Raw genomic sequence first — 23,476 nt, 5'->3', positions numbered from 1 at the left:
TGTTTTTATTGGAGAAAAGAAGGTTTAGGGGTGACTTGATAGAGGTGTATAAGATGATTAGGGGTTTAGATAGGGTCGACAGTGAGAATCTTTTTCCATGTATGGAGTCAGCTATTACAAGGGGGCATAGCTTTAAATTAGGGGGGGGGTAGGTATAGGACAGATGTTAGGTGTAGGTTCTTTACTCAGCGAGTCGTGAGTTCGTGGAATGCCCTGTCAGTAGCAGTGGTGGACTCTCCCTCATTATGGGCATTTAAGCGGGCATTGGATATGCATATGGAGGATAGTGGGCTAGTGTAGGTTAGGTGGGCTTGGATCGGCGCAACATCGAGGGCTGAAGGGCCTGTACTGCGCTGTATTCTTCTATGTTCTATGAATGTGGTGTGTATGTGTGGGATTGTGTGTGCATTTGGGATACTGTGATTGCATCTGTGTTAGTGAGTCTGTGTCCCATGCTCAACTCAGGCTCAGTCCCTGTCTCCACTCCTGCTCTGGACCCAGCCTGTCTCTGTTCCCTGCCCCTGACCCAGCTTCGGCCCATCTCCATTCTCTGCCCCTGACCCAGTCTCAGCCCCTGCCCTAGACTAGGACGCCATCTGAACCCAATCCCAATCCAGTGTCAGTCCCAGCTAAAACCCAGCCCCAATCCTAAATCCAGTGTCCAGTGCCCAACCCAATGCAGTCCCAGCTCCAGGCCCAGTCTCAGTCCTAGTGTCAGTCCCATTGCAGACCCAATTCCATTCCCAATCCCAATGTCAATCACAACTCCAGCACCAGTCGTTGTCCCAGTATCAGACCCTGACCATCTCTGTTCCCTGTGCCAGACCCAGACCCTGTCCCATCTCCAATCCCAGTCCTAGTCCAAGTCCTGGTACCATCTCCATGCCCAGTCCCCATCCCCAGTGTCATCCCTAGTCCTAGCCTGAGTCCCAGTACTAGACCCTGACTGTCAAGTCCACCCCAGGCTCAGACGCATTCCTATGCTCACTCCTAGACGGGATTCCAGCCCCTAACCTTCTGGACTCCCTCCAATGCCAGCATACTCTTCATTCGACACGGGACCCAAAACTGCTCACAATATTCCAAATGCAGTCAGACCAGAGTCTCCTGCAGCCTCAGAGTGTAGAGTCTGCTCTGCCACTCACCACGGCTGATATCGCTGCACTTGCTTTCTAACTGTCTTGAAAGGAATGTTAGCATTGCATTTGCCTTCCTAACTGCTATCTGAACCTGCATGTTAACCTCAAGAAAATCCTGAACTAGGACTCCCAAGTCCTATTATGCTTTAAAAGTCTTTCCCCATTGAGAAAATAATCTATGCGTTTTTTTCTTCCAACCAAAACACATAACTTCACACTTTCCCACATTGTGTTTCATTCACTACTTCTCTGCCCACTCTCCTAGGCTGTTCAAGTCCTTCTGCAGCCTCCCCTTTCCTCAACATGACCTGTCCCTCCACCTGTCATCTGCAAATTCAGCAACAATAAGTCCTCAGTTCCTTTGTCCAGTTCATTAAGGTATAACATGAATAGGTGTAGATCCCACATTGACCCCTGTGAAGCTCCACTGTCACCGGTTGCCATCCACAGTCCCAGCCACACCCCCTACCCCAGCGACAGGCCCAGCCTCAACCCCTGATCCAATCCCAGCTACCAGCTCTGTCCCAGTCCCAGCCCCAATCCCAGAACCAGTCCCAAACCCAGTCCCAGTGCCAGCCCAGTCCCATTTTCAATCCCAGTCCCAGTTCCACTCCCAATCCCAGTCCCAGCCCCACTCCCAATCCCACTCCCAGCCCCAGTCCCAGTCCCAGCCCCATTTTCAATCCCAGTCCCATTCCCAGCCCCATTCACAATCCCAGTCCCAGGCCTAGTCCCAGCCCCAGCCCCAGTCACAATCCCAATCCCAATCCCAGACCCAGTCCCAGTCCCAAACCCAGTCCGAGCCCCATTCTCAATCCCAGTCCCAACATCAGTCCCAGTCCTAATCCCAGTCCCAACCCCAATTCTAGCCCCACTCCCAATTCCAGACCCAGTTCCAATCCCAGTCCCAGCCCCTCTCCCAATACCAGCCTCAGTCCTAGTCCCAGTCCCAATCCCAGCCTCAGTCCTAGTCCCAGTCCCAGTCCCGGTCCCAGTCCCGGTCCCAGTCCCGGTCCCGGTCCCAGTCCCAGTCCCAGTCCCAGTCCCAGTCCCTCTCCCAATCCCAGCCTCAGTCATAGTCACAGTCCCGGTCCCACTCCCGGTCCCAGTCCCAGTCCCAGCCTCAGTCCCAGTCCCAGTCCCAATCCCAGCCTCAGTTCTACTCCCAGTCCCATTCCCAGGCTCAGTCCTAGTCCCAGTCCTAGTCCCAGTCCCGGTCCCAGTCCCAGTCCCAATCCCAGCACCAGCCCCACTCCCAGGCCTAGCCCCAATCCCACTCCTCATGCCAGTTCCAGCCCCAATGCCACTCCCAATCTCAGGCCTGTGAGAGTCTGGGCCTGTTCAGAATGAAGTTGCCCAGAGTGTGAATAGGTGCGTGACTTCAGCACCATCACTCATGTGCTGAGAAAGGGCAGATGAAAAACCAAAAGATGCCCATGTCTGTTCCTGCGTTTCTCCCGAACTGCTAATAGGTGAGAATGAAGAAATCGGACAGACCCAAAAATCTGATGACTCTGCGAAGTAGCGGATTGAGGGAACAGCAGTCTGCAGTCACAATCGTTCTCTCCTCACGGACTAAATCTGCCCGAAAGACAAATGCCGCTAACTCACCGAAAACAATCTGGGAAGGAAGAAAAACAAAGGACACTGATATTTACTTCCAAATCAGCAAAGCAACTTTTGAAGCATTTGCCCATCTGTTGAGCTCTCTTTCAGCACTTTCTGAACTCTGGGCAATGTTTTGAGACAGAATCCATCATGGTAAAATCTGATCAATTGGCGTGCGGGCCAATATCACTGAGGTCTGCACTGACACATCTCCCATATATACACACAGTTAGATAAACACACCCACACACCCAGACACACACCAACACTCACACACACAAACTCACACACAGGGACACACACCAGACTCGAAAATGAGATTAATATCAGTCTCAGGGAGGAACTCCCTCCCTCCTCAAGGATCAGGAACTCTCCATACAAGAAGCAGAATATGCGACACCCTCCTGACAACAGGATTAGTGACTGCCTCCTCTGAGGGCCAGGATTGGTGAGTCCTACCCTCTGAGGGATAGAAACTGTGACTTCCGCCCGCCGAGAAACAGAATATGTAACTCCTTCCCTCCAAGAAGATTAGTGACTCCTTCCCTCCGAGGACTAGGATGGATGTCTTCCTCCCTCTGAGGACTCGGATTATGACTCTCTCCCTCTGAGGACAAAGACAGTGACTCCCTCACTCTGAGGACTAGGATAGTGATTCCTGCTATGGTTTAGGACCAGGATGTGTAAGCCCCTCTCTGCAAGGACCAGGATTAGTGAAACACTCCCTCCAGGAACATGATAGTGACTCCCTCCCTCTGATGTTCAACATCTGTGACCCCCCTTCCCTCCAAGGTCCAGAATTCCTTCCTCTGAGAAGCAGAATATGTGACTCCCTTTCTCCAGGACTGGGATCAGTGACTCCCTTCTCTGAGGAATAAGATTTGTGACTCCCTTCCTCTTAGAAGCAGCAGATGTGACTCCCTCCCTCTGAGAACCAGGGTCAGTCATTTCGTCCATGATCAAAGACCAGGAAGTGTGAACCTCCATCTCCCTCCCAGGACCAGGTGGTGCTTGGCTAGGTCAGTAGAGAGGAGGATGCCAGAAGCTGTAACTGATGAAAGTCATCCTTACTGTTGTCATGGGGATAGCAGAGGCCAGGGATTGGAGCAGGACTGGGGGTAGCAGGCTGGTTTCCTCTGGCCCTGGATATGGTTTCGTGAAGCTGTTGTCAAAACAGAAGAAGCCTTGACGATGGACCGAGAAGGTATCTGTGAATTCCAGGTAGTAGGTAAGCAACACTGTCCCGACCATAATCATCAACTGCAAAAAGAATAGTCTGAAAGTTATTGGAGAGTGTAGAAAGTGCAGCATGATACAAGTGTCCAGTCATTGAAAGTCAGCATTGCAGGAGCAGCAGGCAGTCAAGAATGCAAATGGGATGTTGGCTTTCATTGCGAGAGCATTCAAGTACAGGAGTGGGATGTCTTTCTGCACTTTCACAGGGTGAGACCTCAGCCTGGAGTACTGTATGTGCAGTTTTGATCTCTTTATCTGAAGAGAGATGTTCTGGCAATGGTGGGAATACACCGTGCCACCGTGGGCGGCACGGTGGCACAGTGGTTAGCACTGCTGCCTCACAGCGCCTGAGATCCGGGTTCAATTCCCGCCTCAGGCGACTGACTGTGTGGAGTTTGCACGTTCTCCCCGTGTCTGCGTGGGTTTCCTCCGGGTGCTCCGGTTTCCTCCCACAGTCCAAAGATGTGCAGGGTCAGGTGAATTGGCCATGCTAAATTGCCCGTAGTGTTAGGTAAGGGGTAAATGTAGGGGTATGGGTGGGTTTCGCTTCGGCGGGTCGGTGTGGACTTGTTGGGCCGAAGGGCCTGTTTCCACACTGTAATGTAATCTAAATCTAATCTAAAGGTTTCCCAGACTCATTCCTGGGAGGAAAGGACTGACATTTGAAGAGAGACTGGATCAATTAGGATTATAAGCACTGGAGTTTAAAAGATTGTGGGGGGAAATCTCATAGAAATCAATCACATTTGTACAGTTCCAATTTCCTTACCTCAGGAAAGATTTTATTGGCAGAAAGGGAGGATCATAGAGTCATAGAGTCAGAGAGATGTACAGCACAGAAACAGACCTTTCCGTCCAACTCGTCCATGCCGACCAGATATCCCAACCCAATCTAGTCCCATTTGCCGGCAGCCGGCCCATATCCCTCCAAACCCTTCCTATTCATATACCCATCCAGATGCCTCTTAAATGTTGCAATTGTACCAGCCTCCACCACTTCCTCTGGCAGCCCATTCCATACACTAACCACCCTCTGCATGAAAACATTTCCCTGAGGTCCCTTTTATATCTTTCCCCTCTCACCCTAAATCTATGCCCTCTAGTTTGGGACTCCCCCACCCCAGGGAAAAGACTTTGCCTATTTATCCTATCCATGCCCCTCATAATTTTGTAAATCTCTGTAAGGTCACCACTCAGCCTCCGACGCTCCAGGAAAAACAGCCCCAGCCTGTTCAGCCTCTCCCTGTAGCTCAGATCCTCCAACCCTGGCAAAATCCTTGTAAATCTTTTCTGAACCCTTTCAAGTTTCACAACTTCCTTTTATAGGATTGCACTCACTGATCCAAAAGTGGCCTCACCAATGTCCTGTACATGACCTCCCAACTCCTGTACTCAATACTCTGACCAGTAAAAGAAAGCACTTCCTTCACTATCCTATCTACCTGCAACTCTACTTTCAAGGAACTATGAATCTGTACTCCAAGGTCTCTTTGTTCAGCAACACTCCCTAGAACCTTTTAGATTAAGTGTATAAGTCCTGCTATGATTTGCTTTTCCGAAATGCAGCACATTGCATTTATCTAAATTAAACTCCATCTGCCACTCCTCAGCCAATTGGTCCATCTGATCAAGATCTTATTGTCTCTGAGGTAACCGTCTTCGCTGTCCACTACACCTCCAATTTTGGTGTTATCCCCAAACTTACTAACTATAACTCCTATATTCACATCCAAATCGTTTATATAAATGACAAAAAGTAGTGGTCCCAGCAACCGATCTTTGTGGCACTCCACTGGTCACAGGACTCCAGTCTGAAAAACAACCCTCCACCACCACCCTCTGTCTTCTACCTTCGAGCCAGTATCAAATGGTGAGTTCTCTCTGTATTCTGTGAGATCTAACCTTGCTAACCAGTCTCCCATGGGGAATCTTGTCCAGACGCCTCACTGAAGTCGATATCGTTCTCCCTCATCAATCATCTTTGTTACTTCTTCAAAAAACTCAATCAAATTTGTGAGACATAACAGCACATTAGACCATTTGGCCCTTCAAGCCTGCTCTATCATTCAATCTGATTGTAGCAGATCACATAACTCAGTCCCCTGTTCCTGCTTTCTCCCCCATACCCTTTGATACCCATAGCCCTAAGAACTATATTCAACTTCTTCTTGAAAACATTCAATATTTCTGACATGACCATGCTCTATGACAGTGACTTCCACAGATTCCCCACTCTCTGGGGCAAGACATTTCTCCTCAGCTCATTCCTACCCCGTAACCTTAGACAATGTCCCCCGCGTCTAGACTCACAGAACATAGAACAATACAGCACAGAATAGGCCCTTCGGCCCTTGATGTTGCGCCAACTGTGAACTAATCTAAGCCCATCACCCTACACTATCCCATCATCATCCATATGCTTATCCAAGGATTGTTTAGTTTTCCCTCATGTGGCTGAGATAACTACATTGGCAGGCAGGGCACTCCACACACTTACCACTCTCTGAGTAACGAACCTGCCTTAACATCTGTCTTAAATCTATCACCCCTTAATTTGTAGCTATGCCCCCTTGTACAAGATAACATCATCATCCTAGGAAAAAGACTTTCACTGTCTACCCTATCTAATCCTCTGATCATCTTGCATGTCTCTATCAAATCCCCTCTTAGCCTTCTTCTTTCCAATGAGAACAGACCCAAGTCTCTCAGCCTTTCCTCATAAGACCTTCCCCTAGACCAGCCAACATCCTGGTAAATCTACTCTGTACTTTTTCCAATGCTTTCACGTCCTTCCTGTAATGGGGTGACCAGAACTGTACACAATATTCCAAGTGCAGCCGCACTAGCGCTTTGTACAGTCGCAGCATGACATTATGGCTCCGGAACTGAATCCCTCTACCAATGAAACCTAACACACTGTATGCTTTCTTAACTTCACTATCAACCTGGACGGCAATGTTCAGGGATCTATGTACATGGATTCTGAGATCCCTCTGCACAGTCACACTACCAAGAATCTTTCAATTGACCCAGTACTCTGCCTTCCTCTTCCCAAAGTGCATCATCTCACAGTTATCTGCATTGAGCTCCATTTGCCACCTCTCAGCCCAATTCTGCAGTTTATCCAAGTCCCCCTGCAACCTGTAACATTCTTCCAAACTGTCCACTACTTCACCGACGAAAGTGTCATCTGCAACTTACTAAGCCATCCACCTAATTCTGCGTCTAAGTTATTTATAAAAATGACAAACAGCAGTGGTCCCAAAACAGATCCCTTGTGGCACACCACTAGTAACCGAACTCCAGGCTGAATATTTTCCATCAACCACCACTCGCTGCCTTCTTACAGAAAGCCAGTTTCCAATCCAAACTGCTAAATCACCCTCAATCCCATACCTCTGCATTTTCTCCAACAGCCTACCATGTGGAACCTTATCAAAGGCTTTATTGAAGTCCATGTTCATGACATCAACTGCCCTCCCCTCATCCACATGCTTGGTCACCTTCTCAAAAAACTCAATGAGGTTTGTGAGACATGACCTGCTCTTGACAAAACCATGTTGACAATCTGCAATCAAATTGTTGCTTGCTAGATGATCATAAATCTTATCTCTTATAATCCTTTTCAAAACCTTTCCTGCTACAGATGTAAGACTCACTGGTCTACAATTACCTGGCGGCATGGTGGCACAGTGGTTAGCACTGTTGCCTCACAGCGCCTGAGACCCGGGTTCAATTCCCGCCTCAGGCGACTGACTGTGTGGAGTTTGCACGTTCTCCCCGTGTCTGCGTGGGTTTCCTCCGGGTGCTCCGGTTTCCTCCCACAGTCCAAAGATGTGCAGGTCAGGTGAATTGGCCATGCTAAATTGCCTGTCGTGTTAGGTAAGGGGTAAATGTAAGGGTATGGGTGGGTTGCGCTTCAGTGGGTCGGTGTGGACTTGTTGGGCCGAAGGGCCTGTTTCCACACTGTAATGTAATCTAATCTAATCTAATCTAATCTAATCTACCTGGGTCATCTCTACTGCCTTTCTTGAACAAGGGCACAACATTTGCAATCCTCCAGTCCTCTGGTACCAAACCTGTAGACAATGACGACTCAAAGATCAAAGCCAAAGGCTCCAACACCTCCTCTCTAGCTTCCCAGAGAATTTGTGCATAAATCCCATCAGCCCAGGGGACTTGCCTACTTTCACTCCTTCTAGAATTGGTAACACCTCTTCCTTACTAACCTCAATTCTTTCTTGTCTAATATCTCATATCTCATTCTTTTCCTCGACAATAATCTCCTCTTCCTGAGTGAAAACTCCCACCGGTAATCAGGATCATCCTTCCTGTTTTTACCCTGTCTCGTCCAGTGGAGATCGGTGGAATTATGGATAGTGTAGAAGGCTGTCAAAGCATTAACGGGATATTGATCAGTTGCAGATATGGGCGGATAAATGTCAGATGGAAATTAATCCAGGCACGTGTGAGGTACTGCACTTTGGGAGATCAAATGTGAAGGAAAAGTATACAGTTAATGACAGGACCCCGAAAGCATTGATGTACAGAGGAATTTTGGGGTTCAAGTCCATCGCTCCATGAAAATGGAGTGGCACGGTGGCACAGTGGTTCGCACTGCTGCCTCACAGCGCCAGAGACCTGGGTTCAATTCCCAACTCAGGCGACTGACTGTGTGGAGTTTGCACATTCTCCCCGTGTCCCCGTGGGTTTCCTCCGGGTGCTCCGGTTTCCTCCCACAGTCCAAAGATGTGCAGGTCAGGTGAATTGGGGTAAATGTAGGGGGATGGGTGGGTTGCACTTCGGCGGGGCGGTGTGGACTTGTTGGACTGAACGGCCTGTTTCCACACTGTAAGTAATCTAATCTAGATAGGGTGGGAAAGAAACTATATGGCATGTTGCCTTTATTGCTTGAGAAATTGAGTAAAAGAGTCAGGATGTCAATTTGCAACTTTAAAGGACTTTTGTGAAGCCAAACTGTCAGGATTAGCCTCTCCTTCTGAACTATAACAAGAGGCTAGAAAAACTGGGTCATTTTCACTGGAGTGGTGGAGGCTGAGGGGAGACTTGATATAAGTCAATAAAGTTATAAGATGGATAGATAGGGTTGACTGAATGAATCTTTTTCCCAGAGTTGAAATGTCTAATAGTAGGGGGCAGGCATTAAAGGTGAGAAGGGGAGAATTCAAAGGAAATGTGAGAAACAAGTTTTTTATACAGAGAGTGGTAGGACTCTGGAACGTGCTGTCAGGGGTGGGAGTGGAGGCAGATATGATTGGGGGGTTTAAGGGAACTTTAGATAAGCGGGGAATGCAGGAATATGGACCAAGGGCAGGCAAAAGGGATGAGTTTAATTTGGTGTCATGTTTGGCACAACATCGTGGGCCGAAGGGCCTGTTCCTGTGCTGAACTGCTCTATGTTCTACATCCCTGTTAAAATGTGTTCAGTTTCTCTGAGTCTCTCTCCTCATTCTTCTAAACCGTAGTGAATATAATTCCGACTGATCCAGAGTCGCTTCAAGTGCAAGGGCTTCTTTAATTGATTAAAATGGACCCAGAGCTCAAGGTGGCTTTTTTATTAATCAAACTGACCTCAATACAGATGAAACATGGGATGATTGAGTCGCTCCGTCGCACATCACTCTCCTCTCGAGACATGTTTGGTACCACAGGCTCCTCCTGACCTGGGAGAGAATGCCAACATATTGCTGATCAACACACACTCTGGAAACTGTGCAAGCTTGATCCAGTGCATGGTCAACAACTAACACTGATGTTACAGTGACAGCCAGTGTTACAGTGACAATCACACAAGTGTCATCCAATGTTGCCAGCAGCATTACAGTTACTGACAATGTTATAGTTACTAGCAGTATTATACTGGAGCCAGAGTTACAGTGATAGACAATCCCACAGTGACAGGAGAAAGTGAGGACTGCAGATGCTGGAGATCAGAGCTGAAAGTATGTTGCTGGAAAAGCGCAGCAGGTCAGGCAGCATCCAAGGAGCAGGAGAATCGACGTTTCGGGCATGAGCCCTTCTTCAGGAATGAGGAAAGTGTGCCCAGCAGGCTAAGATAAAAGGTAGGGAGTAGGGACAAATTGGAAGGGTGTGGAGGGATATGGGCCAAATGCTGGCAACTGGGACTAGATGAATTGAGGATATCTGCTTGGCATGGGCGAGTTAGATCTAAGGGTCTGTTTCCATATTTACACCTCTATGACTCTATGATTGGCTGTAACTATATCACAGACTGTGACTGTGGGACTCAGGGCTGTCATTATTGCACAGACTATAACTATGGAACTGGCTGTAATTGTAGTATAGATTGTAATTTGAACTGGCTGTAACTATGGGAGTGACTGTCACTATAACTGGAACACTGGCTGCAACTATGGAGCCCAGTTACAAGTGGAGTTCCGCAGGGGTCAGTTCTGGGTCCTCTGCTGTTTGTAATTTTTATTAATGACTTGGAAGAGGGAGTCGAAGGGTGGGTCAGTAAATTTGCAGATGATACGAAGATTGGTGGAGTTGTGGATAGTGAGGAGGGCTGTTGTCTGCAGCAAAGAGACTTAGATATGATGCAGAGCTGAGCTGAGGAGCGGCAGATGGAGTTCAACCCTGTCAAGTGTGAGGTTGTCCATTTTGGAAGGACAAATAAGAATGCGGAATACAGGGTTAACGGAAGGGTTCTTAGTAAGGTGGAGGAGCAGAGGGATCTTGGGGTCTATGTTCATAGATCTTTGAAAGTTGCCACTCAGGTGGATAGAGCTTGTAAGAAGGCCTATGGTGTATTAGCGTTCATTAACAGAGGGATTGAATTCAAGAGTCGTGAAGTGATGTTGCAGCTGTACAGGACCTTGGTTAGGCCACATTTGGAGTACTGTGTGCAGCCAGTCCCACAGTGATAAAGTTACAGTCAGTGTTACAGTTATAGTTTATGTTAAAGTGAGTCAGTCCCACAGTTATAGCGTATGATACAATTTCAGGCAGTTTCACAATTACTGTCAGTGTAATTTTAACAGTCACTCACATAGCTGCAGCCAGTGTTACAATTACAGTGACAGTCAATCCCACAGTTATAGCCAATTCAATTAACAATCTATACTACAATTACAGACAGTCCCACTGTTACAGTCTGTGCTGCAATGACAGACAGTCCCAGTGTTACATCAGGTGCTGCAATGATAGCCAGACCCAATGTTACAGTCTACACTGCAATGACAGACAGTCCCACTGTTACAGGCTGTGATGCAATGACAGACGGTTCCTACTGTTACAGTCTGTGCTGCAATGACAGACAGTCCCACTGTTACAGTCTGTGCTGCAATTACAGACAGTCCCACTGTTACAGTCTGCAATGCAATGACAGAGCGTCCTACTGTTACATTCTGTGTTGCAATGACAGACAGTACCACTGTTACAGTCTTTGCTGCAATGACAGACGGTTCCCACGGTTACAGTCTGTGCTACAATGACAGACAGTCCCACTATTACAGTCTGTGCTGCAATGACAGACGGTTCCTACTGTTACAGTCTGCGCTGCAATGACAGACAGTCCCACTGTTACAGTCGGTGCTGCAATGACAGACAGTCCCATTGTTACAGTCTGTGCTGCAATGACAGACAGTCCCACTGTTATAGTCGCTGCTGCAATGACAGACAGTCCCACTATTACAGTCTGTGCTGCAATGACAGACGGTTCCTACTGTTACAGTCTGTGCTGCAATGACAGACAGTCCCACTGTTACAGTCGGTGATGCAATGACAGACAGTCCCATTGTTACTGTCTGCGCTGCAATGACAGACAGTCCCAATGTTACAGTCGGTGCTGCAATAACAGCCGGTCCCACTGTTACAGTCTGTGCTCGAATAACAGCCAGTTTCACTGTTACAGTCTGTGCTACAATAACAGCCGGTCCAACTGTTACAGTCTGTGTTCCAAGACAGATGGCACCTACTGTTACACTCTGTGCTGCAATGACAGATAGTTCCAACTGTTACAGTCTGTGCGGCAATGACAGTCAGTTCCTACTGTTACAGTCAGTGCTGCAATGACAGACAGTCCCACTGTTACAGTCTGTGCTGCAATGACAGAGAGTGCCCACTGTTACAGCCTTTGCTGCAATGACAGACAGTCCCACTGGTACAGTCTGCACTGCAATGACAGTGCGTCCCACTGTTACAGCCTGTGCTGCAATGACAGACAGTCCCACGAGTGCAGTCTGCGCTGCAATGACAGATCGTTCCTTCTATTATAGTCTGTACTACAAACACAGCCAATCCCACTATTACAGACTGTGTTGCAATGATAGCCAGTCCCACTGTTACAGTCTGTGCTGCAATGACAGACAGTCCCACTGTTACAGTCTGTGCTGCAATGACAGACAGTCCCACTGTTACCGTCTGTGCTGCAATGACAGACGGTTCCTACTGTTACAGTCTGTGCTGCAATGACAGACAGTCCCACTGTTACAGTCGGTGCTGCAATGACAGACAGTCCCATTGTTACAGTCTGTGCTGCAATGACAGACAGTCCCACTGTTACAGTCTGTGCTGCAATGCCAGACAGTTCCCACAGTTACAGTCTGTGCTACAATAACAGACAGTCCCACTGTTACAGTCTGTGCTGCAATGACAGACAGTCCCACTGTTGCAGTCTGTGCTGAAATGACAGCCAGACCCACTGTTACAGTCTGTGCTGCAATAACAGGCAGTTCGCACGGTTACAGTCTGTGCTACAATAACAGACAGTCCCACTGTTACAGTCTGTGCTGCAATGACAGACAGTCCCACTGTTACAGACTGTGCTGCAATGATAGCCATACCCAATGTCACAGTCTACACTGAAATGACAGAGATTCCCACTGTTACAGTCTGTGCTGCAATGACAGACAGTTCCTACTGTTACAGTCTGTGCTGCAATGACAGACAGTCCCATTGTTTTAGTCTGTGCTGCAATGACAGAGCGTCCCACTGTGACATTCTGTGTTGCAATGACAGACAGTACCACTATTACAGTCTGAGCAGCAATGACAGACGGTCCCTACTGTTACAGTCTGTGCTGCAATGGCAGACAGTCCCACTGTTACAGTCTGTGCTGCAATTACAGACATTCCCACTGTTACAGTCTGTGCTGCAATGACAGACAGTCCCACTGTTACAGTCTGTGCTGCAATTACAGACATTCCCACTGTTACAGTCTGTGCTGCAATGACAGACAGTCCCACTGTTACAGACTGTGCTGCAATGATAGCCATACCCAATGTCACAGTCTACACTGAAATGACAGAGATTCCCACTGTTACAGTCTGTGCTGCAATGACAGACAGTCCCACTGTTACAGACTGTGCTGCAATGATAGCCATACCCAATGTCACAGTCTACACTGAAATGACAGAGATTCCCACTGTTACAGTCTGTGCTGCAATGACAGACAGTCCCACTGTTACAGACTGTGCTGCAATGATAGCCATACCCAATGTCACAGTCTACACTGAAATGACAGAGATTCCCACTGTTACAGTCTGTGCTGCAATGACAGACAGTCCCACTGTTACAGACTGTGCTGCAATGATAGCCATACCCAATGTCACAGTCTACACTGAAATGACAGAGATTCCCACTGTTACAGTCTGTGCTGCAATGACAGACAGTCCCACTGTTACAGTCTGTGCTGCAATGACAGACAGTCCCACTGTTACAGTCTGTGCTGCAATGACAGACAGTCCCACTGTTACAGTCTGTGCTGCAATGACAGACAGTCCCACTGTTACAGTCTGTGCTGCAATGACAGACAGTCCCACTGTTACAGTCTGTGCTGCAATGACAGACAGTCCCACTGTTACAGTCTGTGCTGCAATGACAGACAGTCCCACTGTTACAGTCTGTGCTGCAATGACAGACAGTCCCACTGTTACAGTCTGTGCTGCAATGACAGACAGTCCCACTGTTACAGTCTGTGCTGCAATGACAGACAGTCCCACTGTTACAGTCTGTGCTGCAATGACAGACAGTCCCACTGTTACAGTCTGTGCTGCAATGACAGACAGTCCCACTGTTACAGTCTGTGCTGCAATGACAGACAGTCCCACTGTTACAGTCTGTGCTGCAATGACAGACAGTCCCACTGTTACAGTCTGTGCTGCAATGACAGACAGTCCCACTGTTACAGTCTGTGCTGCAATGACAGACAGTCCCACTGTTACAGTCTGTGCTGCAATGACAGACAGTCCCACTGTTACAGTCTGTGCTGCAATGACAGACAGTCCCACTGTTACAGTCTGTGCTGCAATGACAGACAGTCCCACTGTTACAGTCTGTGCTGCAATGACAGACAGTCCCACTGTTACAGTCTGTGCTGCAATGACAGACAGTCCCACTGTTACAGTCTGTGCTGCAATGACAGACAGTCCCACTGTTACAGTCTGTGCTGCAATGACAGACAGTCCCACTGTTACAGTCTGTGCTGCAATGACAGACAGTCCCACTGTTACAGTCTGTGCTGCAATGACAGACAGTCCCACTGTTACAGTCTGTGCTGCAATGACAGACAGTCCCACTGTTACAGTCTGTGCTGCAATGACAGACAGTCCCACTGTTACAGTCTGTGCTGCAATGACAGACAGTCCCACTGTTACAGTCTGTGCTGCAATGACAGACAGTCCCACTGTTACAGTCTGTGCTGCAATGACAGACAGTCCCACTGTTACAGTCTGTGCTGCAATGACAGACAGTCCCACTGTTACAGTCTGTGCTGCAATGACAGACAGTCCCACTGTTACAGTCTGTGCTGCAATGACAGACAGTCCCACTGTTACAGTCTGTGCTGCAATGACAGACAGTCCCACTGTTACAGTCTGTGCTGCAATGACAGACAGTCCCACTGTTACAGTCTGTGCTGCAATGACAGACAGTCCCACTGTTACAGTCTGTGCTGCAATGACAGACAGTCCCACTGTTACAGTCTGTGCTGCAATGACAGACAGTCCCACTGTTACAGTCTGTGCTGCAATGACAGACAGTCCCACTGTTACAGTCTGTGCTGCAATGACAGACAGTCCCACTGTTACAGTCTGTGCTGCAATGACAGACAGTCCCACTGTTACAGTCTGTGCTGCAATGACAGACAGTCCCACTGTTACAGTCTGTGCTGCAATGACAGACAGTCCCACTGTTACAGTCTGTGCTGCAATGACAGACAGTCCCACTGTTACAGTCTGTGCTGCAATGACAGACAGTCCCACTGTTACAGTCTGTGCTGCAATGACAGACAGTCCCACTGTTACAGTCTGTGCTGCAATGACAGACAGTCCCACTGTTACAGTCTGTGCTGCAATGACAGACAGTCCCACTGTTACAGTCTGTGCTGCAATGACAGACAGTCCCACTGTTACAGTCTGTGCTGCAATGACAGACAGTCCCACTGTTACAGTCTGTGCTGCAATGACAGACAGTCCCACTGTTACAGTCTGTGCTGCAATGACAGACAGTCCCACTGTTACAGTCTGTGCTGCAATGACAGACAGTCCCACTGTTACAGTCTGTGCTGCAATGACAGACAGTCCCACTGTTACAGTCTGTGCTGCAATGACAGACAGTCCCACTGTTACAGTCTGTGCTGCAATGACAGACAGTCCCACTGTTACAGTCTGTGCTGCAATGACAGACAGTCCCACTGTTACAGTCTGTGCTGCAATGACAGACAGTCCCACTGTTACAGTCTGTGCTGCAATGACAGACAGTCCCACTGTTACAGTCTGTGCTGCAATGACAGACAGTCCCACTGTTACAGTCTGTGCTGCAATGACAGACAGTCCCACTGTTACAGTCTGTGCTGCAATGACAGACAGTCCCACTGTTACAGTCTGTGCTGCAATGACAGACAGTCCCACTGTTACAGTCTGTGCTGCAATGACAGACAGTCCCACTGTTACAGTCTGTGCTGCAATGACAGACAGTCCCACTGTTACAGTCTGTGCTGCAATGACAGACAGTCCCACTGTTACAGTCTGTGCTGCAATGACAGACAGTCCCACTGTTACAGTCTGTGCTGCAATGACAGACAGTCCCACTGTTACAGTCTGTGCTGCAATGACAGACAGTCCCACTGTTACAGTCTGTGCTGCAATGACAGACAGTCCCACTGTTACAGTCTGTGCTGCAATGACAGACAGTCCCACTGTTACAGTCTGTGCTGCAATGACAGACAGTCCCACTGTTACAGTCTGTGCTGCAATGACAGACAGTCCCACTGTTACAGTCTGTGCTGCAATGACAGACAGTCCCACTGTTACAGTCTGTGCTGCAATGACAGACAGTCCCACTGTTACAGTCTGTGCTGCAATGACAGACAGTCCCACTGTTACAGTCTGTGCTGCAATGACAGACAGTCCCACTGTTACAGTCTGTGCTGCAATGACAGACAGTCCCACTGTTACAGTCTGTGCTGCAATGACAGACAGTCCCACTGTTACAGTCTGTGCTGCAATGACAGACAGTCCCACTGTTACAGTCTGTGCTGCAATGACAGACAGTCCCACTGTTACAGTCTGTGCTGCAATGACAGACAGTCCCACTGTTACAGTCTGTGCTGCAATGACAGACAGTCCCACTGTTACAGTCTGTGCTGCAATGACAGACAGTCCCACTGTTACAGTCTGTGCTGCAATGACAGACAGTCCCACTGTTACAGTCTGTGCTGCAATGACAGACAGTCCCACTGTTACAGTCTGTGCTGCAATGACAGACAGTCCCACTGTTACAGTCTGTGCTGCAATGACAGACAGTCCCACTGTTACAGTCTGTGCTGCAATGACAGACAGTCCCACTGTTACAGTCTGTGCTGCAATGACAGACAGTCCCACTGTTACAGTCTGTGCTGCAATGACAGACAGTCCCACTGTTACAGTCTGTGCTGCAATGACAGACAGTCCCACTGTTACAGTCTGTGCTGCAATGACAGACAGTCCCACTGTTACAGTCTGTGCTGCAATGACAGACAGTCCCACTGTTACAGTCTGTGCTGCAATGACAGACAGTCCCACTGTTACAGTCTGTGCTGCAATGACAGACAGTCCCACTGTTACAGTCTGTGCTGCAATGACAGACAGTCCCACTGTTACAGTCTGTGCTGCAATGACAGACAGTCCCACTGTTACAGTCTGTGCTGCAATGACAGACAGTCCCACTGTTACAGTCTGTGCTGCAATGACAGACAGTCCCACTGTTACAGTCTGTGCTGCAATGACAGACAGTCCCACTGTTACAGTCTGTGCTGCAATGACAGACAGTCCCACTGTTACAGTCTGTGCTGCAATGACAGACAGTCCCACTGTTACAGTCTGTGCTGCAATGACAGACAGTCCCACTGTTACAGTCTGTGCTGCAATGACAGACAGTCCCACTGTTACAGTCTGTGCTGCAATGACAGACAGTCCCACTGTTACAGTCTGTGCTGCAATGACAGACAGTCCCACTGTTACAGTCTGTGCTGCAATGACAGACAGTCCCACTGTTACAGTCTGTGCTGCAATGACAGACAGTCCCACTGTTACAGTCTGTGCTGCAATGACAGACAGTCCCACTGTTACAGTCTGTGCTGCAATGACAGACAGTCCCACTGTTACAGTCTGTGCTGCAATGACAGACAGTCCCACTGTTACAGTCTGTGCTGCAATGACAGACAGTCCCACTGTTACAGTCTGTGCTGCAATGACAGACAGTCCCACTGTTACAGTCTGTGCTGCAATGACAGACAGTCCCACTGTTACAGTCTGTGCTGCAATGACAGACAGTCCCACTGTTACAGTCTGTGCTGCAATGACAGACAGTCCCACTGTTACAGTCTGTGCTGCAATGACAGACAGTCCCACTGTTACAGTCTGTGCTGCAATGACAGACAGTCCCACTGTTACAGTCTGTGCTGCAATGACAGACAGTCCCACTGTTACAGTCTGTGCTGCAATGACAGACAGTCCCACTGTTACAGTCTGTGCTGCAATGACAGACAGTCCCACTGTTACAGTCTGTGCTGCAATGACAGACAGTCCCACTGTTACAGTCTGTGCTGCAATGACAGACAGTCCCACTGTTACAGTCTGTGCTGCAATGACAGACAGTCCCACTGTTACAGTCTGTGCTGCAATGACAGACAGTCCCACTGTTACAGTCTGTGCTGCAATGACAGACAGTCCCACTGTTACAGTCTGTGCTGCAATGACAGACAGTCCCACTGTTACAGTCTGTGCTGCAATGACAGACAGTCCCACTGTTACAGTCTGTGCTGCAATGACAGACAGTCCCACTGTTACAGTCTGTGCTGCAATGACAGACAGTCCCACTGTTACAGTCTGTGCTGCAATGACAGACAGTCCCACTGTTACAGTCTGTGCTGCAATGACAGACAGTCCCACTGTTACAGTCTGTGCTGCAATGACAGACAGTCCCACTGTTACAGTCTGTGCTGCAATGACAGACAGTCCCACTGTTACAGTCTGTGCTGCAATGACAGACAGTCCCACTGTTACAGTCTGTGCTGCAATGACAGACAGTCCCACTGTTACAGTCTGTGCTGCAATGACAGACAGTCCCACTGTTACAGTCTGTGCTGCAATGACAGACAGTCCCACTGTTACAGTCTGTGCTGCAATGACAGACAGTCCCACTGTTACAGTCTGTGCTGCAATGACAGACAGTCCCACTGTTACAGTCTGTGCTGCAATGACAGACAGTCCCACTGTTACAGTCTGTGCTGCAATGACAGACAGTCCCACTGTTACAGTCTGTGCTGCAATGACAGACAGTCCCACTGTTACAGTCTGTGCTGCAATGACAGACAGTCCCACTGTTACAGTCTGTGCTGCAATGACAGACAGTCCCACTGTTACAGTCTGTGCTGCAATGACAGACAGTCCCACTGTTACAGTCTGTGCTGCAATGACAGACAGTCCCACTGTTACAGTCTGTGCTGCAATGACAGACAGTCCCACTGTTACAGTCTGTGCTGCAATGACAGACAGTCCCACTGTTACAGTCTGTGCTGCAATGACAGACAGTCCCACTGTTACAGTCTGTGCTGCAATGACAGACAGTCCCACTGTTACAGTCTGTGCTGCAATGACAGACAGTCCCACTGTTACAGTCTGTGCTGCAATGACAGACAGTCCCACTGTTACAGTCTGTGCTGCAATGACAGACAGTCCCACTGTTACAGTCTGTGCTGCAATGACAGACAGTCCCACTGTTACAGTCTGTGCTGCAATGACAGACAGTCCCACTGTTACAGTCTGTGCTGCAATGACAGACAGTCCCACTGTTACAGTCTGTGCTGCAATGACAGACAGTCCCACTGTTACAGTCTGTGCTGCAATGACAGACAGTCCCACTGTTACAGTCTGTGCTGCAATGACAGACAGTCCCACTGTTACAGTCTGTGCTGCAATGACAGACAGTCCCACTGTTACAGTCTGTGCTGCAATGACAGACAGTCCCACTGTTACAGTCTGTGCTGCAATGACAGACAGTCCCACTGTTACAGTCTGTGCTGCAATGACAGACAGTCCCACTGTTACAGTCTGTGCTGCAATGACAGACAGTCCCACTGTTACAGTCTGTGCTGCAATGACAGACAGTCCCACTGTTACAGTCTGTGCTGCAATGACAGACAGTCCCACTGTTACAGTCTGTGCTGCAATGACAGACAGTCCCACTGTTACAGTCTGTGCTGCAATGACAGACAGTCCCACTGTTACAGTCTGTGCTGCAATGACAGACAGTCCCACTGTTACAGTCTGTGCTGCAATGACAGACAGTCCCACTGTTACAGTCTGTGCTGCAATGACAGACAGTCCCACTGTTACAGTCTGTGCTGCAATGACAGACAGTCCCACTGTTACAGTCTGTGCTGCAATGACAGACAGTCCCACTGTTACAGTCTGTGCTGCAATGACAGACAGTCCCACTGTTACAGTCTGTGCTGCAATGACAGACAGTCCCACTGTTACAGTCTGTGCTGCAATGACAGACAGTCCCACTGTTACAGTCTGTGCTGCAATGACAGACAGTCCCACTGTTACAGTCTGTGCTGCAATGACAGACAGTCCCACTGTTACAGTCTGTGCTGCAATGACAGACAGTCCCACTGTTACAGTCTGTGCTGCAATGACAGACAGTCCCACTGTTACAGTCTGTGCTGCAATGACAGACAGTCCCACTGTTACAGTCTGTGCTGCAATGACAGACAGTCCCACTGTTACAGTCTGTGCTGCAATGACAGACAGTCCCACTGTTACAGTCTGTGCTGCAATGACAGACAGTCCCACTGTTACAGTCTGTGCTGCAATGACAGACAGTCCCACTGTTACAGTCTGTGCTGCAATGACAGACAGTCCCACTGTTACAGTCTGTGCTGCAATGACAGACAGTCCCACTGTTACAGTCTGTGCTGCAATGACAGACAGTCCCACTGTTACAGTCTGTGCTGCAATGACAGACAGTCCCACTGTTACAGTCTGTGCTGCAATGACAGACAGTCCCACTGTTACAGTCTGTGCTGCAATGACAGACAGTCCCACTGTTACAGTCTGTGCTGCAATGACAGACAGTCCCACTGTTACAGTCTGTGCTGCAATGACAGACAGTCCCACTGTTACAGTCTGTGCTGCAATGACAGACAGTCCCACTGTTACAGTCTGTGCTGCAATGACAGACAGTCCCACTGTTACAGTCTGTGCTGCAATGACAGACAGTCCCACTGTTACAGTCTGTGCTGCAATGACAGACAGTCCCACTGTTACAGTCTGTGCTGCAATGACAGACAGTCCCACTGTTACAGTCTGTGCTGCAATGACAGACAGTCCCACTGTTACAGTCTGTGCTGCAATGACAGACAGTCCCACTGTTACAGTCTGTGCTGCAATGACAGACAGTCCCACTGTTACAGTCTGTGCTGCAATGACAGACAGTCCCACTGTTACAGTCTGTGCTGCAATGACAGACAGTCCCACTGTTACAGTCTGTGCTGCAATGACAGACAGTCCCACTGTTACAGTCTGTGCTGCAATGACAGACAGTCCCACTGTTACAGTCTGTGCTGCAATGACAGACAGTCCCACTGTTACAGTCTGTGCTGCAATGACAGACAGTCCCACTGTTACAGTCTGTGCTGCAATGACAGACAGTCCCACTGTTACAGTCTGTGCTGCAATGACAGACAGTCCCACTGTTACAGTCTGTGCTGCAATGACAGACAGTCCCACTGTTACAGTCTGTGCTGCAATGACAGACAGTCCCACTGTTACAGTCTGTGCTGCAATGACAGACAGTCCCACTGTTACAGTCTGTGCTGCAATGACAGACAGTCCCACTGTTACAGTCTGTGCTGCAATGACAGACAGTCCCACTGTTACAGTCTGTGCTGCAATGACAGACAGTCCCACTGTTACAGTCTGTGCTGCAATGACAGACAGTCCCACTGTTACAGTCTGTGCTGCAATGACAGACAGTCCCACTGTTACAGTCTGTGCTGCAATGACAGACAGTCCCACTGTTACAGTCTGTGCTGCAATGACAGACAGTCCCACTGTTACAGTCTGTGCTGCAATGACAGACAGTCCCACTGTTACAGTCTGTGCTGCAATGACAGACAGTCCCACTGTTACAGTCTGTGCTGCAATGACAGACAGTCCCACTGTTACAGTCTGTGCTGCAATGACAGACAGTCCCACTGTTACAGTCTGTGCTGCAATGACAGACAGTCCCACTGTTACAGTCTGTGCTGCAATGACAGACAGTCCCACTGTTACAGTCTGTGCTGCAATGACAGACAGTCCCACTGTTACAGTCTGTGCTGCAATGACAGACAGTCCCACTGTTACAGTCTGTGCTGCAATGACAGACAGTCCCACTGTTACAGTCTGTGCTGCAATGACAGACAGTCCCACTGTTACAGTCTGTGCTGCAATGACAGACAGTCCCACTGTTACAGTCTGTGCTGCAATGACAGACAGTCCCACTGTTACAGTCTGTGCTGCAATGACAGACAGTCCCACTGTTACAGTCTGTGCTGCAATGACAGACAGTCCCACTGTTACAGTCTGTGCTGCAATGACAGACAGTCCCACTGTTACAGTCTGTGCTGCAATGACAGACAGTCCCACTGTTACAGTCTGTGCTGCAATGACAGACAGTCCCACTGTTACAGTCTGTGCTGCAATGACAGACAGTCCCACTGTTACAGTCTGTGCTGCAATGACAGACAGTCCCACTGTTACAGTCTGTGCTGCAATGACAGACAGTCCCACTGTTACAGTCTGTGCTGCAATGACAGACAGTCCCACTGTTACAGTCTGTGCTGCAATGACAGACAGTCCCACTGTTACAGTCTGTGCTGCAATGACAGACAGTCCCACTGTTACAGTCTGTGCTGCAATGACAGACAGTCCCACTGTTACAGTCTGTGCTGCAATGACAGACAGTCCCACTGTTACAGTCTGTGCTGCAATGACAGACAGTCCCACTGTTACAGTCTGTGCTGCAATGACAGACAGTCCCACTGTTACAGTCTGTGCTGCAATGACAGACAGTCCCACTGTTACAGTCTGTGCTGCAATGACAGACAGTCCCACTGTTACAGTCTGTGCTGCAATGACAGACAGTCCCACTGTTACAGTCTGTGCTGCAATGACAGACAGTCCCACTGTTACAGTCTGTGCTGCAATGACAGACAGTCCCACTGTTACAGTCTGTGCTGCAATGACAGACAGTCCCACTGTTACAGTCTGTGCTGCAATGACAGACAGTCCCACTGTTACAGTCTGTGCTGCAATGACAGACAGTCCCACTGTTACAGTCTGTGCTGCAATGACAGACAGTCCCACTGTTACAGTCTGTGCTGCAATGACAGACAGTCCCACTGTTACAGTCTGTGCTGCAATGACAGACAGTCCCACTGTTACAGTCTGTGCTGCAATGACAGACAGTCCCACTGTTACAGTCTGTGCTGCAATGACAGACAGTCCCACTGTTACAGTCTGTGCTGCAATGACAGACAGTCCCACTGTTACAGTCTGTGCTGCAATGACAGACAGTCCCACTGTTACAGTCTGTGCTGCAATGACAGACAGTCCCACTGTTACAGTCTGTGCTGCAATGACAGACAGTCCCACTGTTACAGTCTGTGCTGCAATGACAGACAGTCCCACTGTTACAGTCTGTGCTGCAATGACAGACAGTCCCACTGTTACAGTCTGTGCTGCAATGACAGACAGTCCCACTGTTACAGTCTGTGCTGCAATGACAGACAGTCCCACTGTTACAGTCTGTGCTGCAATGACAGACAGTCCCACTGTTACAGTCTGTGCTGCAATGACAGACAGTCCCACTGTTACAGTCTGTGCTGCAATGACAGACAGTCCCACTGTTACAGTCTGTGCTGCAATGACAGACAGTCCCACTGTTACAGTCTGTGCTGCAATGACAGACAGTCCCACTGT

General features: G+C 48.9%; 1 protein-coding gene across 6 annotated transcripts in view; it reads right to left on the bottom strand.

The window, feature by feature from the left end:
- plppr2a (phospholipid phosphatase related 2a) overlaps window positions 1-23,476 on the bottom strand; it is a 53,501-nt gene that overhangs the window by 19,735 nt on the left and 10,290 nt on the right. For 3 of the 6 annotated variants that reach the window (XM_043717102.1, XM_043717100.1, XM_043717101.1), the window contains exons 2-4: window positions 9,576-9,667; window positions 3,819-4,007; window positions 2,637-2,760 (exon numbers count right to left, since the gene is read on the bottom strand). In XM_043717102.1, the coding sequence (XP_043573037.1) occupies window positions 2,637-2,760; window positions 3,819-4,007; window positions 9,576-9,667 (405 nt within the window). The remainder of the gene's footprint in view (window positions 1-2,636; window positions 2,761-3,818; window positions 4,008-9,575; window positions 9,668-23,476) is intronic. The other 3 variants (XM_043717103.1, XM_043717105.1, XM_043717104.1) reach the window with 3 other exon arrangements.

This window comes from Chiloscyllium plagiosum, chromosome 26 (assembly GCF_004010195.1).
Source record: "Chiloscyllium plagiosum isolate BGI_BamShark_2017 chromosome 26, ASM401019v2, whole genome shotgun sequence".
In the NCBI taxonomy this organism is placed as follows: domain Eukaryota; kingdom Metazoa; phylum Chordata; class Chondrichthyes; order Orectolobiformes; family Hemiscylliidae; genus Chiloscyllium; species Chiloscyllium plagiosum.
The sequence above is the reverse complement of the archived record's forward strand: the minus strand, read 5'-3'. Positions and strand labels throughout refer to the sequence as shown.